Genomic DNA, 16790 nt, shown 5'->3' with positions numbered 1-16790 from the left:
GTATTTCAAAAAGGTCTAGGTTCCCTCAGAATCTAGAATCTATCAAAATAAGTAGAAAGAAAAAGCGTGATCCAGCTTTTTTTCCAGTTGAAATGCACATTACAAGATCTGTTACGCATTCACGTAACACAAATATAAAAGTTTGTTTATTATCGAGGTAATTAATTTTAGTTTTTAACATGTTAAACTCATTTGCCTCAGTAACACACAAACCCTGCATTTATTTGGACCGTTAAATGTAATGAATGGCTCATATTTAAAAATCTGAGAATCTCACATTCTAGAAAATCTGAATGGATCCTAAGCCCCCTCGTTCTCCAATACTTCTCACTACGTCTCCCGCCTCTCTCTCATTAGCTAACAAATTAATGAAGAAATTAATAATGAAATAAGAAAATAAATAAATAGCAAAATGAAGAAAATAGGATCAATAAATTTTACGTGGCTCGGTCTATGACTTACATTCACAAACAAAGCCCTAAGGCTACAATTGCTCTTATTTCACTTGATGAGTTTACTATACAAAATGCACTATTTATAGAGCTTATATAATTAATATAATCTTAATCAAATCCCTAAATTTATGGTGATTCAATTCATCAAATTCCTAAAGTTAGGTTAATCTAATCATCATTAAATCCCTAACTTTAGGGTCATTCAAATATACTCTAGCATATGTTATTTTACCACTTATCCCGAAAGCTTAAGCTGATAGAAAGTGCTACATTTAGAACTTGTTTGAGATTGTGGTGAAAAATAGAGCTTTTGTTTGTGAACTTTTCTCAAAAGTGCTTCTATTGGAAAGTTGTTACATGGCATGTCTTAAGTGCTATTTTTTATGTTAGTGATGTTTGGTAACAAAACTAAAAAAGTGTTTTTAGTTTTGAAGAAGCCCGAGATGGTGATTGAAGAAGCCCGAGCAAACTGTCAACACCTGCTGGAATGGCGTGTTAATCATGTCCACAGACAGGCTAATGTCTCAGCCCACCTCCTAGCTAAATATGCTCTAGACACCAGTGATGACCGTTTATGGATAAGGGGGTATCCCCAGTGTATTCATGAAGTTGTAATTGCTGAGCAAGCTTCTGCTTAAATAATAAGATGAGATCTATTTCAAAATAATAATAATAATAAATAAATAAATAAATGTTTTTAGTTGCAAAAATGACAATAAATGACATGTATTGTTTTTTTCTTTCTATTTTATAGCAACCTTTTTTATATAAAAATGATTAATGTTAACCTTTTTAAAAAATAATTTTGTAAAAAAAAAAAAATGATACCAATACAAAAAATTTGCAAGCCAAAAAAAAAAAAAAAAAAAATGGATACCAATACCAAGAAAAGAAAGCTAAGCTAAAAAATTTGTTTATCATACTATGTCACAGTGGGAGGATTGTCCGGGCACCTGACGAATACTTGGGAGAGGCATTTATAACTGAATCTATAACGCCCCCAAAACTGGCATTGACCATTTTTGTGGGGTTACTAGCGATTCCTACAGTTTAGTTAACTGGTAACTAACTAGAAGGGCCCATCTAACATACTCAGAATAAATGTAATCGAAAGGTGAAAATGACAGATTTGACTCCTGAGATATTAAAAGAAAAGAAGGTATGCATGCATTACCATCAATTATAAACTTGAACTTTCAAACCAAAAACAGTCATATCAATCAACCTAGTATATGCAAAACAAACTCCTAACTTCTCTCCTTTAAAAGTTCTCTTAAAAGAGATAACCTGACAAGCCTCAAATACTGCGTAAGTCTAAGACCTAGTAAGTAAATCTTACAGTCGAGTATGAAATGAGCTCTTGTTTATATCTAGAAGTAAACATATATTTTGTAAGCAAATGAGGTGTTGCCTCTATTATTACACTATAAAAGTATAGTTTTGGTTTCTAAAACGTGTAGATGTCATCCCAGTGACAAACGCCTATAAGTTTTAATGTAGAAAACTAATGTCATAATAGGTCATAACTATCATACATAGTCTACTCGAGATATTACTCATTCTCAGCAAAGTTGACACTGTCCGGAGGGACTTGTAATACAATATCTTTAAGGCAAACACATAAGTTAGATTACTTGTATGTAGTTTCAGCCTCTCCTAGGAATTGGCTCGTAAGTGTGTGTAACCGTTCTTCCCATGGTGTTGGATTGAGTAGTTGACGTTCCAACAAACTTGAAAACTTCAAACATGTGTCCATGCTCCATTAGATCTTCTCTTTGATGACTGAATATGATTGTGAGTGTGGGCTCACAAAATTTTAGCAAGAACGGGAGAAAACTAGAAGCAAAATGATGTACAAATTTAATTATACTCGCAAGTGCACAAGTCGTGTGCAGTAAAGTGTGTGCAAGTGCGAGGTTGATCCACAGGGAATTGTATTTGTAAAAATCAACTTTCTAATTTAAACTAATTCTATTTCAACCTAGTTCCACAATTTCAATTTGTGTCGTGCAAACTAAAATAAACAAAATGATTTAACAACAATTAATAGAAAAGCACTAAGGTTTTCTGAATCCACTTCGCCAAATCAAACAACATATTCTTGCATTTTATGCATACAACCGACAAACAATAAGTTTTCTACATTGTTCAAAATTTCTAAACACGCATATTAAATCATTCGATGAATCAATCCGTTAAATGAATCACAACGAATATCCAATTGAGATCAAATCATCCATTGTATCTAGGAATCACAATGAATATAAGTCTCAATCAAATCATTTGATGTATCCGAGGATGAAACACAACGAATATAAAACTTGCATGAATAAAAGACACAACATTCAATCAAATAAAATTAATCAATGCAATTGAATTGATTTTGATCAACAATTTAATTAAACATCGAATTGTATACATAAAACGACAAGAACATGAATGCTTATCAATGATGAGGATATATCTTCAACCTTAGTTGAAGGTTTTAACCTCTCATGATAACAAAAGTCATAACAAACTGAATTGCAATCATCAAAAACATAAAACTTACAACGGAAAACCAAGCAAAAGCTCAAGAACGACAACAAAGTAGTATTTTGCTCTAAACAGCGCCTTCAGTGTAGGGTTACAAAAGAAAAATGCGCTACAAATAATAAAAAAACTAGGGTTTCAGCATTACCAGGTTCACGTGAGTGTGCTCGATCGCACTCATGGTGCGCTCGAGCGCACTCAGGTCTTCAGGGCTTCTATGGTGCAGCTTTAAGCACCGCGTGCTAGGGCTGACATGGATGTGCGCTCGAACGTGTCTTGCATGGGCTCGAGTGCTCCATCACACTACCAGGGTATTTAAGTTCTTTGCAAATTTCCATCTTCAAAGCTCAGTTTTCTCTCAATGACCTGCAAAACACGAAAACTAACCAAAAAATCAAAAAATAACAAAGCTAAGAACTTAACAAATACAAGTTAAGGGGCCCAAATATATAATATTTGGCACTCATCAAAAAACTTTGAAAGAATAAATCTCCCTAGCTAGTGGCTGTGTATTCACTCTTGTGGGAGAGTGATGTGTTTTTTGTTTTCGCAAAAATCACAAGTTTATGAGCTGTTTCAGACACTTTGCTTCTCAATTGAACGTTAATTTATAATATTGAGATCCTAGGAGAAAAAAATTTTTAAACCATGTGGGACTGGGATTAGAAATCCCAGTCCTTGTAGAAGTTAGCCAAGGGGGGTCAAATGACTTCCTGCCCTTCTACTTACACAGCCATGGGCGCCTAGGCTAGGGCTTCTAGCCCTAGCCCACTCCCACTTAGTTTAACACTTGGGCTTGGGTTTTATCCTCAAGTCCAATGTTCCTTTCACTTAACTTTGGCCCTTGGATTTAATTTCATTAAGCCTAAAGAATTAAAATCATAAGCCCAAGCATTATTTTAATTCCTTAGCCTGTAGGAGTTAAATTATGAGCCTATTGCTCTATTTAATTACCAAATCCAATTTTTCCAAATAACCAATAAGATTAATAAATGTTTTGGCCCATGTTTTATCAAAATAAAGCATCACATTAAATAAATAAATAACTGAAGAACAATATAATTTATTAGTCAATTTATATCAACTCAAAGAGGGACCTAAAGGAAAAATATCATTAACTTAATAGGCCTGTCACACGACTCTATTTAATCACAATTAATTCCACTAAATAATCGTGATTGCATTCTAATGATTATTTTTTATTAAATCAATCAATCCTTCTTACGTACTTATTAATAGCACGTTACCCCTCCATGGAATCATTTCGTAGTCGAACCAAAGTCTATGAACTGTAACTTTGATCACTACCTCGTTTCCTAGAGTCACTGATTTAAATTCAAGATTATCCCTATGCACCTTGTGAGAATACATCTCACCTTATACATGTATAAGTTTTCGGTGTACTTACTGAAAACACTCAGACCTGAGCTTTAGGATAATTTTTCCCATTATATATAAAACAAGGGGAATATTCCTTATTTCTTTGTTCTTCGACAAAGGATTTGGATTCATTCTTGAAGTTGGTGTTCCCACAATGCTACATGCGATTACCTAATGTATTGAGGTTGTTTCGACCAACGATAGGTCTCACTATTTGATACATCTAAGTAATCAACACTTCACATATGAGTTCATGAACTCCTTAGGATTTAGAATAAATGTTAAGTCGTCATGCACATACATCATTTGTTATGAAACTATAAACAAATAATGACTCATGTGATCCTATTCGGTGTATAGCATAATGATGTCGTGTGACTTAGTGGGCTGCAGCGAATAACAACAGTAATGAACATATAGGTATTTCTAAATCTTAAAACTATCAATGGATCTAAGAAATCTTCTCTAAAAGCTAGATACTCTCTAGGTTTTGAAGGAACATCGTGAAGAAACTCAACTCTGAGTAATCTTATTGAACAAAACTCATATATAATCAACAACTATGTTTCTGGAGACTATAAGCATGTATTTATAGGCCCCCAAACCCTAAATCTAATAAAAATATGAAACTAACTCGGATTGGACTTCTACGGAGCTCGTCTGGACGAAACTTAGAGTCGTCCGAACAGCCACGAACATAACGCTTAAAAAGCCATGAAACCCTACGGCGCCCGTCCAGACGAAACATAATGTTGTCCGGATAGGAGTAAACCTAACACCTAAACATGAAGAAGCTGTGATGGCCATCCGAACGGAGCATAACGCTGTTTGGACAATCACGTAAAAAAAAGCACTAAATAACAAAAAAGAACATAGGCATCCGGACGGTCTCCAGACGAGGCTTCAAATGAGGATCTCGGGCTTGCCATGCTTCCCTCGTGCCTTTTCCCTTCCACATGCCATGAAGACACTCAAGAATGGGTCAGTCGTTGTCTCCCTTGTGAATATGTAATTCTCCTCATTTGCAGAAAACTCATCACAATCATTGTTTTGAGAATCTAACACGATATCGTCTACACCAAGGAAATCCATATAACCTAATTCTTCATCATTGAAATTAGGCTCTTCACTTGGAAGGTCTTCATCCTCCTCATAATAATCTGCGATATCATTCGTGGGTCGTCCTTCTTCCTATGGGTCATCTTCTTCGGGGTAGAGGCCGCCAAACATGGGAGGAAACCCATCTTCTTCGTGCTCCTCCTCTAGGTCGGATGGCATGGCTCTTTCCTTAGGATCTTCATTGCCGATATCGTCATTATAGGTTGGTGGAGAATCCCAATCCATGAATCTTTGTGAAGAATCTTCAACATCTTCATGTCTGAACTCCTTATCAATGAACTCAGATTCTTGGAACTCTTCATCAACAGATTTACCTTCTCCACAGAATATGGATTTGGTAGTTGGAGTTGAGGATTGCAAATAACGGTCAAGTTGACCTGTCGTGGAATCTCCGTCTCAATTTGTGCCTTCCTTCGTTGAGATTGCGCCCTACTAACAACAATCACGTTATCTTCATCCACAAAACGTGGAGTTGGTTGACAGTGACGAATGTTAGGACCACCCATGTTGCCAAATTGGGTCGTGAGGGCCTCTAGTTGTTTCCATAGGGTCTCCATATGATCCTCCAATCGCCTATTGATTCGTCCTCTACGCCGCCTCCCTAGGCACCTTCTTTTTGCCGGACTTTTCTATCTTTTCTTTAATCGGGATTCTTTGGGATGTAAACAACCTTGGAAGCCATGGGTGTCGAGCTTGACGCCTGCTTCCCATGAAATAGCATGAGCTTGTGCCATAGGAAATTTCCTCCGAACTCCGCAAAAGGATTGACAGGTTCACTCTCAATGATAAATCTGTCTTCCGCCCCCACATACCATGGTCTTGGTCAACGACGACGAATGTGAGGACCACCCATGTCGGCTAAGTGATCGGTAGGGACCCCCTGTTAGGTGCGCTCACGCTCCCTCTTCTACACAACTACACCACCAAACCTATCCCCAATGTTCCGCAAACTAATTGTTGGTTGCTCCTTACATGCCACGTCCATGCACATGTGCACTTCGTTAATGTATGTACAACGGTTGCCCCTCCCCATTCATGGAAAGTAACTTGGGCTCTGATACTAACTGATGTAGCGTGATTTAGTGGGCCGCATCGAATAACAACAGTAATGAACAAATAGGTATTTCTAGATCTCGAGACTATCAATGGATCTAGGAAATCTTCTTTACAAGCTAGATAATCTCTAGGTTTTGAAGGAACATCATGAAGAAACTCAACTCTAAGTAATCTTATTGAAAAAAAACTCATATATAATCAACAACTACGTTTCTGGATGTTATAAGCATGTATTTATAGGCTCCCAAACCCTAAACCTAATAAAAATATGAAACTAACTTGGATTGGACTTCTACGGAGCTCACTTGAATGGCCACAGACATAATGCTTAAAAAACCATGAAACCCTATAGCGCCCTTTCGGATGGAACATAATGCGGTCAGGACGGGAGCAAGCCTAACACCTAAACATGAAAAAGCTCTGATGGCTGTCCAGACGAAACATAACGCCGTTTGGACGGCCCCGAAAATAAAGCACTAAATAATAGAAAATAACATAGGCGTCCGGATGGTCTCCGGACCAAGCTCTCGGGTTTAGGCTCTTCTAGATGGGCTGCAAACGAGGCACTCCGATCTACATCACATAACCCTGCCAATGCCCTAACATGTTAACCTAAAGCCTCCTTGCTTCTCATGACCAAGACAAATTATTTGAGGTTTAATATGTTATAGTCTAGATGAAGTTCCTAGTTCTATTTACGATTACGAACAATAGTTCTTATAAGTTGCAAGGACCTTTGAGTATGATATTTTGTGATACCTACACCATCACTCAAATACAATGCATCTTAGGGATCTCACATGCATATAATCAGACAATACACAATCAAAACATTATCCCATCAATTAGAGTTTTGGACACCATTCCCAATATATTTGACCATAAAATCAAGTTTATATGGTAAGCTCATGATCATTATATCGAACGTACTTGTGTATCATATCATATAATGCACTTTATTAATCTCTTATTAAGTCATTTAACCATTTGCATGAAAAGTAATTATGCTCAAAACATACGTGTGCTCAGTCAGCTGACATATCGCACATTTTATGGAAAACAATCATAAGTATTTACTTACCTCGTACGCTCGCTCAAATCCTCCGACATACCCAGTTACAACTATAACAAAACATGGTTCATCATTATGCGCAGTACTAGAGAACCTATTTTAAACACATAGGGCCTTAATTGAGAAGCAACTAGCTAAAAGGTCATATAACCCTAATTTTACTCATTCTAGACTAGTTGAACGTTCTGGCATATGGTCGAACATTCGGCAGGGGTGTCAACTCGGTTCGGTTTCTCAGTTTTTGGCCAAAACCGGGGACCAAAATCGGGGTACCTCGGTTCTTGGTTTTGGGAAATCGAAACCGGGAACCGGGTTTCAGTTATCCGGGGTCTCGGTTACTGGCCGATTCCGGTTTTTACCCGGTCCGGTAACCGGTTTTTTAAGAAAATTGATTAATGAAAAGAAAAATTTAAGATTCAATTGCAAAATAAAAATTAAACAACTTTTTACCCATTAATTTTTATTTCCACCAGAAACGCAAAGAATATAACATGAAAAAATTGAAACTTAAGGGAATTTCGAGCTAAAATTTATCAATAAGCCATCCGTTTATTATAGCTTCAATCAAACACGGACAACAAAGAAGCCAATTTTTGGCCAAACCCACAACTCAACTTAGCAAAATAAGCAACAATTGGCCAAACCCACAACTCAACTTAGCAAAATAAGCAACAATCAGCCAAACCCACAACTTAATTTAGCAAAATAACCAACAATCGGCCAAACCCACAACTCAACTTAGCAAAATAAGCAACAATCGGCCAGAAAGAATTTTATTTTCACACTGTTTCTCGGGAACCCAACACATCTCTAATTGGCGAGATGCATTGATGGTGGTGAAACCTCCAAGTCTCTCGCACTGGCGCACTGGAGTTTGCAAAAGGCTTCATGTGTGATGGGTGGCGGAAGTGAAAGAGAGAGTGGTGTTGAGTTGTTGACTGACGAGAGAGAGAGAGGCACGAAGGGGGGAGAGAGAGAGAAGGAGAGAGGCATGAAGTAATTAACTTAAACCTAAAATAAAAAAACAAAAGTATATATATATATATATGCACCCGGTTCCGATTTCTCAGCTTTTACCGGGTACCAAAAACCAGGACCAGAACCTGGGTCCCCTGTTTTTGATTTTTTTGCAATCGGAACTGGAACCGGGTCCCGGTTTTCCGGTAATTTTTGACACCCCTAACATTCAGGCTTGAGGTTGAACATTCGATCAGAGTGCATGGAACGTTCTATAAGAATGCTAGGGTTCATGGAAAGCTCCTATGTTCAAACCATTATGTAACAAATTTCACCCTAGGCCCTTAATGGGTTCATTCAAACATATTAAGGCCTAACAACATTCAAGTTTATGTAATTGAGGTGCGTTTTTAAAATGTTCTAAAAATCATTTTGCTTTTCAAGGAAAATCATAGCACAAGCTTAACATGGCACTTTACAACCTTGCAAGAAGCATATAAATTATACGAACAACATAAAAATCAATTTGCTGAAAAGGGCTTAACTTAAAGTCGGCAAGGAAACTTCAAGACCTTCTTTTCTCTCTCTACTAGGTTTAGGGTTAATGGGGTGTGGAAGTGATGGATGGAGGCTGAAGGGCAGAAGTGGGGGTATTTATAGGGGGTGGGAGGTCTACATGTGGGACAAGGTGGACTTTGGTGGAGAATTGGTTAAAATTGATTTTCAGACTGTAATCGAATGTTCGGTACTAAGCTCGAACGTTTGGTGTACTATTACCCAATGTATCTAGGGTTGCAAATCAAACAATCAGTGTATGTCCTTGAATGTTCGCACTAGGGTTAAGATCGAACGTTCGGTAGTCCCCATCGAACGTTCAATCAAAAGCTAAAAATAGAATTTTTGGTTGTTTCTTAAAATAAGTGTTTTTAAAAAAATTGTAAGTAATGGTTGCATTATAAAAATAAAAATAAAATGCTTGCGTTCCTTAATGGCCATAATTGGGTTTTAAAGTTTTGGGGCATCACCGAATCAAAACCAAGAACCTACGAAGAAGCGGTGAATGATGTGGATGCAGACCATTGGATTGAAGCTATGGAAAGTGATTTGGAATCTATGCATTCCAAAAATGTCTGGACTCTTGTAAAAGCACCCAACGGTATTAAACCGATTGGTTGTAAATGAGTTTACAAGAGAAAAACAGTAGTGGATGGGAAGGTTGAAACATTCAAAGTAAGACTAGTGGCAAAAAGCTTTTACTCAGAAAGACGAAATTGATTATGAAGAAACCTTTTTGTATGTAGCCATGCTTAAGTCCATCCATATACTCCTAGCTATTGCCACTCATTATGACTATGATATATGGAAAATGGATGTTAAAACAACATTTCTATGGCGATGACATCTAAATGATGCAGACAGCTTTATAACTAAGAACCAAAGGGATATGGTGTGTAAATTGCAAAGATCCATTTATGGACTCAAGCAAGCATCTCGTCATGGAACATCAGGTTTGACAAGACAATCAATCAGTATGGTTTTGACCAAAACCTTGATGAGCCATGTGTGTACAAGAAATGTGGTGACAATGTAGTAACATTTTTGGTGTTGTATGTTGATGACATTATACTCATCGGAAATGATGTGGGGACGTTATCAACAGTAAAAATATGGTTGTCAAATCAGTTTGATATGAAGGACTAGGAGAAGCAAGCTATATCCTAGGGATAGAGCTTTTGCAAGATCTCCGGAATAGGATGATAGGTTTATCCCAAGCTGCATATGTAAATAAGGTCCTAGCAACGTTTAGCATGACAAACTCCAAGAGCTTGTGCTATGTTGCGCACTGGACCTGACATTTGTTTTGTAATAGGTATGGTCAACAAATATCAATCAAATCCTAGACATTTGCATTGGGTAACAGTAAAGCATAAACTCAAGTATCTACAGAGAATGAAGGATTACATGCTTGTCTACCATTGGGAGGATTTAATAGCGACTAGTTACACAGATTCTGACTTCCAATCTTAGGGTATGTCTTTACCCTTGGTGGAGGAGCCATTAGTTGAATAAGTGTTAAGAAATCTTGTATTGTTGACTCTATTATGGAAGCTGAGTATGTCGTAGCTTTTGAGGTTGCAAAAGAGGCAGTCTAGTTTAAGAAGTTCATAGCGTATCTTGGTGTCATGCAGATAGTCCATCATGTTGTTTTGCAATAACAGTTGCACAATCTAAAGAACCAAAGAATTAGAGGAGATGGAAACACGTCAAGCGCAAGTATCATCTTATAAGAGAGATAGTATCTCAAGGAGATATAACTGTAGCTAAGATTCTATCGGCTGAGAACTTGGCAGACCCATTCACTAAGACCTTGCTACAAAATATTTTCGAATCTCACTTGGAAGGAATGTGAGTCAAATATATGCCTCATCGGAATTGAAGGCAAATAGGAGATTGTTGGGGATTGTGCCCCGAATCCTAGGGATTTTATATCTATGCTGACATTCAATGTTTGTAATGAATATATATTTTATTCACTGATTAAATTATTTTGAGTGTATGACGTATAAAATGTCTTTTACATGCTTATTGCCAAATAGTTCATCATGCATGTAACAGGTCATAGGATAACGTTGAATATGGCTATAGGTGTGAGTAACATGGTTATCACATAAGGTCTTAGTCTATAATCCATGTATCCTTAAACATATATAGAAAGTTCACGCTCAGTAAATGGAATTGAGGCAACTATCTTTTGAGTAAGACTGTTCTATATCGAATCTTGGTGATCTACCTTGATCAAACGAAGTGGTGTCTTCGGATTGATGTGTTGATGCTGAGATCATAGGGCACTGAACAAACCAAGGAGTTGTCTTTTCATAAAAATACTATCTATTAGGAAAAGATAATGACTCCTTAAAAAACTACTTAAGACTTTGACTATAAATTCTAAGGGAATTATAGAGTCGAATATTGCAGATAGGTGTTGTGCAAATTTATTTAACTCGCAAGTGCACGAATCAATTGTAGTTAATGGATTGCAAGTGCGACGTCGAACCCACAGAGAATTGTACTTTTGAAAGAACAACTTATATCTAAACTAATTTTACCCTAACCTAGTTCCAAAAAGGGTTTGAATTTTGAGTTTTGAAAATTAAAGGATAAACATAAGCTAAATAAAATAAAACAAAATGTAAAGATTAAGGTTTAGGAATCCACACTCACCGAATCATAACAACATACTTCCTGTTCATTAATATTTATCCGAAGTTCTCACAATTTAAATCTTATGTATGTTTTACTATGCTTCAAAGAATTAATCAAAACCATCCCATGTATCCATTCATTGACCAAATCACAAAAGGAATCCAAATTCAATTGAAACAGCAAATGTATCCATAGAACAAATCACAAGGGATATCCAATTTTTATGAGTTAAAAACCAAGCAATCAATTATATAAAAATATCTCAAATCATCACATGTATCCTTGAATCACAAGAGATATCCAAGAATCACTCCACATATTGCTTAGAAGTAAAACAATTGAAATATAAAACTCAATAAAATCGGATAAATAAAGACTTACATAAAAGTGATGTCGTTCTTCATTGGTGAGGCTTCATCTCCAATCTTAGTTGGAAATTAGCTAAGATAAAACCTAAACTAAGGGAAAAATATAAAAAAGCCCCCCAAACTACTAGCCGTTTTCGATTTAGCCCCCTAATGTTCCAAAAGTGATAAAGTAGCCCCCCAAACTACCAAACTATTGCATTTTGGCCAATCCGTTAGTCAAAACCGTCAGTTTGGACGGAAACTGCAAAACGACGTCGTTTTGTTATGGGTAAGTTATTACAATGCCCTTTTATGAAAAAAAAAATTTGGGGAAAAGTATAAAAAAGCCCCCCAAACTACCAGCCGTTTTCATTTTAGCGCCATAATGTTTAGAAAGTGATAAAGTAGCCCCCAACAAAACGATGCAGTTTTGCAGTTTCCGTCCAAACTGACAATTTTGACTAACAGAGTGATCAAAATGCAATAGTTTAGTAGTTTGGATGGCTACTTTATCACTTTTGAAACATTAGGGGGCTAAATCGAAAACGGCTGGTTGTTTGAGAGGCTTTTTTTTTTATCTTTTTCCCCCTAAACTAAAGAAAACCTAAACTAAAAAGAGAAAAACTGTAGAATTTTGCTATCTGAAATTCTATGTTTTCTTGAATGCAAAGAAGTCTATTTATAGGCTTAGGAAAGTCCTAAAAGAGATATTAAACCTAGATAATTTGGAGGTTTGTCTCCCAGTCAAAATAGAAGTTTGAAATCGGAATAGGATTCGTCCAAATTTGTGTCTTTTAATTGCGGGGTGATTTTGACATAGTAACCGTCCGAATTAGGAAAATCCTATTTCACAACGAATTTTAGTATTTTGAGTTAGCTTTCCAATGCCGTTCGAATCACTTCAATCTGATATTTGAGTAGAAAGTCATGGTCAAAATACTGAGACATATGCAGAATCTGAATTTAAATCCAATCCGAAATCTTATCCAATCTGATCTTTAATCCACTTTGATGTTTAATCCGATTAACCTTTTCTTGGATTTGGTTAGACTTAACCACATCATCTAGGTCTTCTCAAATTATGCTTTCTTCCAAACTTTGCATTTTCCATTTTAAAGCTGTAGTTTTTCTTTATTGACCTACAAAACATTAAAAACATAAAACTAACACAAAATATTAAATAACAATACAACTAAATGATTAACTAATGTAAATAAAGGGGTCAAAATATGCAATATTTGGCACTTATCAGTAGGTTGCTTTGATGTATATGAAAAATATAAAAAATAAAAAAAGAATAAAAAACAGTGGTGAAGATCAATGTTGTTATGAACTTATTTAGCATCTCGTTGTTTAAATCCGGCATTTTTCTGATTCTTTTTTTGTCTTCATATATCTGAAAAAAATTCCACGTGTCAATTTCAGAGTTAATGCAAGTGTTAAATGATTCATTGATTGTTCTTAGTTTGGTGCGTATAGTTCTATGTTCTAATGATGGATTTGGAAGTAATTATGGAGGTTCTGATATGTTTGTGCTGGAAAATTGATTTTTTCAAACCAATTGATTAATATTCGAAAGAGTACCTTGAGCTGATGTAATTCTCTTTTTAATGCACATCAATGATCTAGATAATAATAATTTTGATCTATAATACACATTCATTAAGATTTATAACTTATGCTAATGTACCATTGTAAGGTGCAAAAAAGAATATAAGAAAAATGTTCAGACTCATAAAAAGAATATAAGAAAATTTTGGTTCATCTATGTGTATTAAGGTATAGATACTGTTTATCATTACTGTATACAGTACAGAAAATCATTAGTATTTATCTAAATGCAGAAGATATTTAGTCACTATTTTTTTTTTTTTTTTTTACATGTTTATACAAGAAGAGGGAGAAGGATTCGAATTAGTAACTTCCGCTTAATTAGGTGTGGTCCCAACCGATTTAGTCACTACTATTAGTGAGTGAAAGAATTACAGATGGAGCAATGGTGTAGCACTTCAAGACTTTCTTCATACCATTCTCAACAAAATGGATTTGTAAATTATGCAATAGCCTTGGTTGTCGATTGTCTGCACTGAACCACGCACATGAATTCAATTAAATATCTTGTTCTTTATTCAGAATGGTGCTAATTGACAATTTTGAACATGGGAAAGACAAAAAAAAAAAATAATAATAATAATAATAAATAAACAAAGGCTTGAACCATTACTCCACTGCCCGAAACTTAGCTACTGATAGCGGGGTACTCATGTGACATAGGACTTGTGTGTCTCCATTGAGGCTTGGAATGTGGCTGTACTTTAGCATATCTGTCTTTGGATTATAGAACAAATAATTATTTCTAGATTTGTCCTGCTTCTTCTTCTGCTTCAGCTTCAGCAGTATTTCACCATGTTCACATAGCCCCATGACTCGAACTTGTGCTTTACGGGGCACCCCTGCCAGACCAATCTTGTATTCTTTGACCCACTCTTTCTTCTCATATTCCTTCATTACCCATACCTTAATATCCTTATCAGATGACCGATCAACAATGGCCAAGTCTCCTCTGAGATCAACTAAATGACTCGGGCGAAATTCGGGTCGAGAAATCAACCCAAATTCCTCCTTCCCAACATCAAAATAAACAATCTTGCCTCTACCTAGATCACCCTCAGTGCCGGCACCAAGTTTAACAAGCCAATGAAGCGCTCCACATGCGTATATAGGCCATCCAAACACAGCACAAGGAGGTCCTTGACCTTCGGTAATGGCTCTCCACGAGCCTCCAAGAGTGTACACTTGAGCCGATATACCGCACAAGAGTCCAACAATCTTGTACGTATTTGTTGAAGAGTCAAACCCTAAACCATATACTCTCCTCAGCCAGCTGTATTGGGGCTTGTCTATCCATGGTGATGGTGGTTGCACTTGTACAACTTCTTGCCTCAGAGGATTAAGCAAAAACAGAGGGCTGTCGGCACAGAACTTTTTTGTGAAGCAGAGCAAACCATTACACCAGCCCTGTAGAAAATATTCTTTGGAATCTGCAAACCTCGTGAGTAAATTCAAACTGGCCTTCAAGAACATCCCATCTTCTCCAAACATCACCTCCGGTACCGGTTGGTCAGTGGGAGGATCAAGAAGTAAAACTTTAGGCTCTTCCGCGCACCGGAGCCGGTGCATGTAAGCAAGGGATGGATCGTCGATGATGTTGCACCATAGCGGAGAGACGCACCTGAAGCGCAAGAGTGACTTGACGGGTAGTCGTGCAAAGATGTCAAACAGCGTCTCTGTCGGGAAGTAGTGCTCCATGCATGGTTTACTCCGTTGGCAGGGTTTCATCATGCTTAGGTTGTTCATCGAGTTTCCTTTGGAAACTAAGTTGTTATGTATGTGATGGCAGAAGGGTGTCGGCTAAAAACACAACTCTAAATTGGAGCAGAAACCAAAACCAAAGTCACTTACGTACGCAACAGTACAAGTGCCTAGCTGTGGGAGTATATATATATATATACATAGGGACTCGTTTGGCAAATCAATTTCTGTTTTTGTTTTTGAGAACAAAAACCAAAAATCGTTTTCTATTGTTTTTTCAATAAAAATGCGTTTGGCAAACGGTTTTTGAAAACAAAAAATAATGGTTAAGGCGTATGGACGGTGGTTTTCAAAACAATTTCCACTTACAAAGAAAAGCCAGAGAGGGAGACGGAGAGAACAACTATTATGTACGTACACACATACATTCACCAATTTAATTAGTTTGACAAAAAATAATTGTTTTGAATATATTGTATATTATTCTTGAGTTATTTACTTCTTTATGTATTATAGGTCTATTAGGTTTACTTTTTCTTAATCTATTAGGTCACTCATAGCCTCTCTATAAATAGAGGTCTCTAGGTCTTTGTAATCCTACGTACACATATATTCTCAATAATAGTCTTGGTAGTTGCTATAATATAGTCCATTATATGCTTCGGCTCTCTCTTCTTTCTTTCTCTTCTTCAATATATATCTCCAATATATTTAATAATAATAATGTTACAGCCATCGAACAATAAAAATAATAAGGTTATTTAAGATTGAAACCTTCAATCTGAATTTCTGTTGAAATACCAGAAGCATTCTATACAGCTCCGATCCGGTTGATATCTAGAAAAATCATTAAAAACTAGTTATTATTGCCCATGACTTCTTCGCAAATTAAAAGAGTAGAGAATGACGGAGGAAAAGTCTAATAAATAAAATAAACAAAAATACCAAAACAATTAAGATAAAACCAGAAGGCGCGGACACTTAAATGTCAAAGAATCAGAATTGGTCAAAACTAGAAGAAAAAAAATATGAAAAGAATAGCCAGAAACAAGTAGAAGGGTTAAATACTAAATACCCTATGGGATTTGATAATTTTTTTTTTTTTGGAGTTTGGTTTTTATCATAGGAAGTCCCTATGGTTTGATAAATGACCAAGTTAGTCCTCCGTCAATTGACCGTTAATTGACCTAACAAAGTTTCACGTAGATCAATCAAATATTGACATGTGGCACCTACTTAATTTTTTTTTTAAAATTAAAAAAAAAATGTATTTGAAAAAAAAAAAAAAAAAAAAAAAAAACAAAACGAAAAGGAAAAAAAATTGGGGGTGACCGAAACCACCCCAAAAGGTGGTTG

The 16790-nt window shown here is 36.2% G+C and overlaps 1 protein-coding gene across 1 annotated transcript; it reads right to left on the bottom strand.

Annotated features, from left to right (window-relative positions):
• Positions 1-14342: 14342 nt before the first annotated feature.
• On the bottom strand, positions 14343-15431 carry LOC132164984 (F-box protein At3g07870-like). The gene has a single exon (XM_059575498.2). The coding sequence runs from the start codon at positions 15429-15431 to the stop codon at positions 14343-14345; it is 1089 nt and encodes a 362-aa protein (XP_059431481.2).
• Between the last annotated feature and the right edge of the window lie 1359 nt (positions 15432-16790).

Source organism: Corylus avellana, chromosome 11, assembly GCF_965113065.1.
Source record: "Corylus avellana chromosome 11, dhCorAvel1.hap1.2, whole genome shotgun sequence".
Taxonomy (NCBI): domain Eukaryota; kingdom Viridiplantae; phylum Streptophyta; class Magnoliopsida; order Fagales; family Betulaceae; genus Corylus; species Corylus avellana.
Note: the sequence above shows the minus strand (reverse complement) of the source record. Positions and strands in the feature narration are given on the sequence as shown.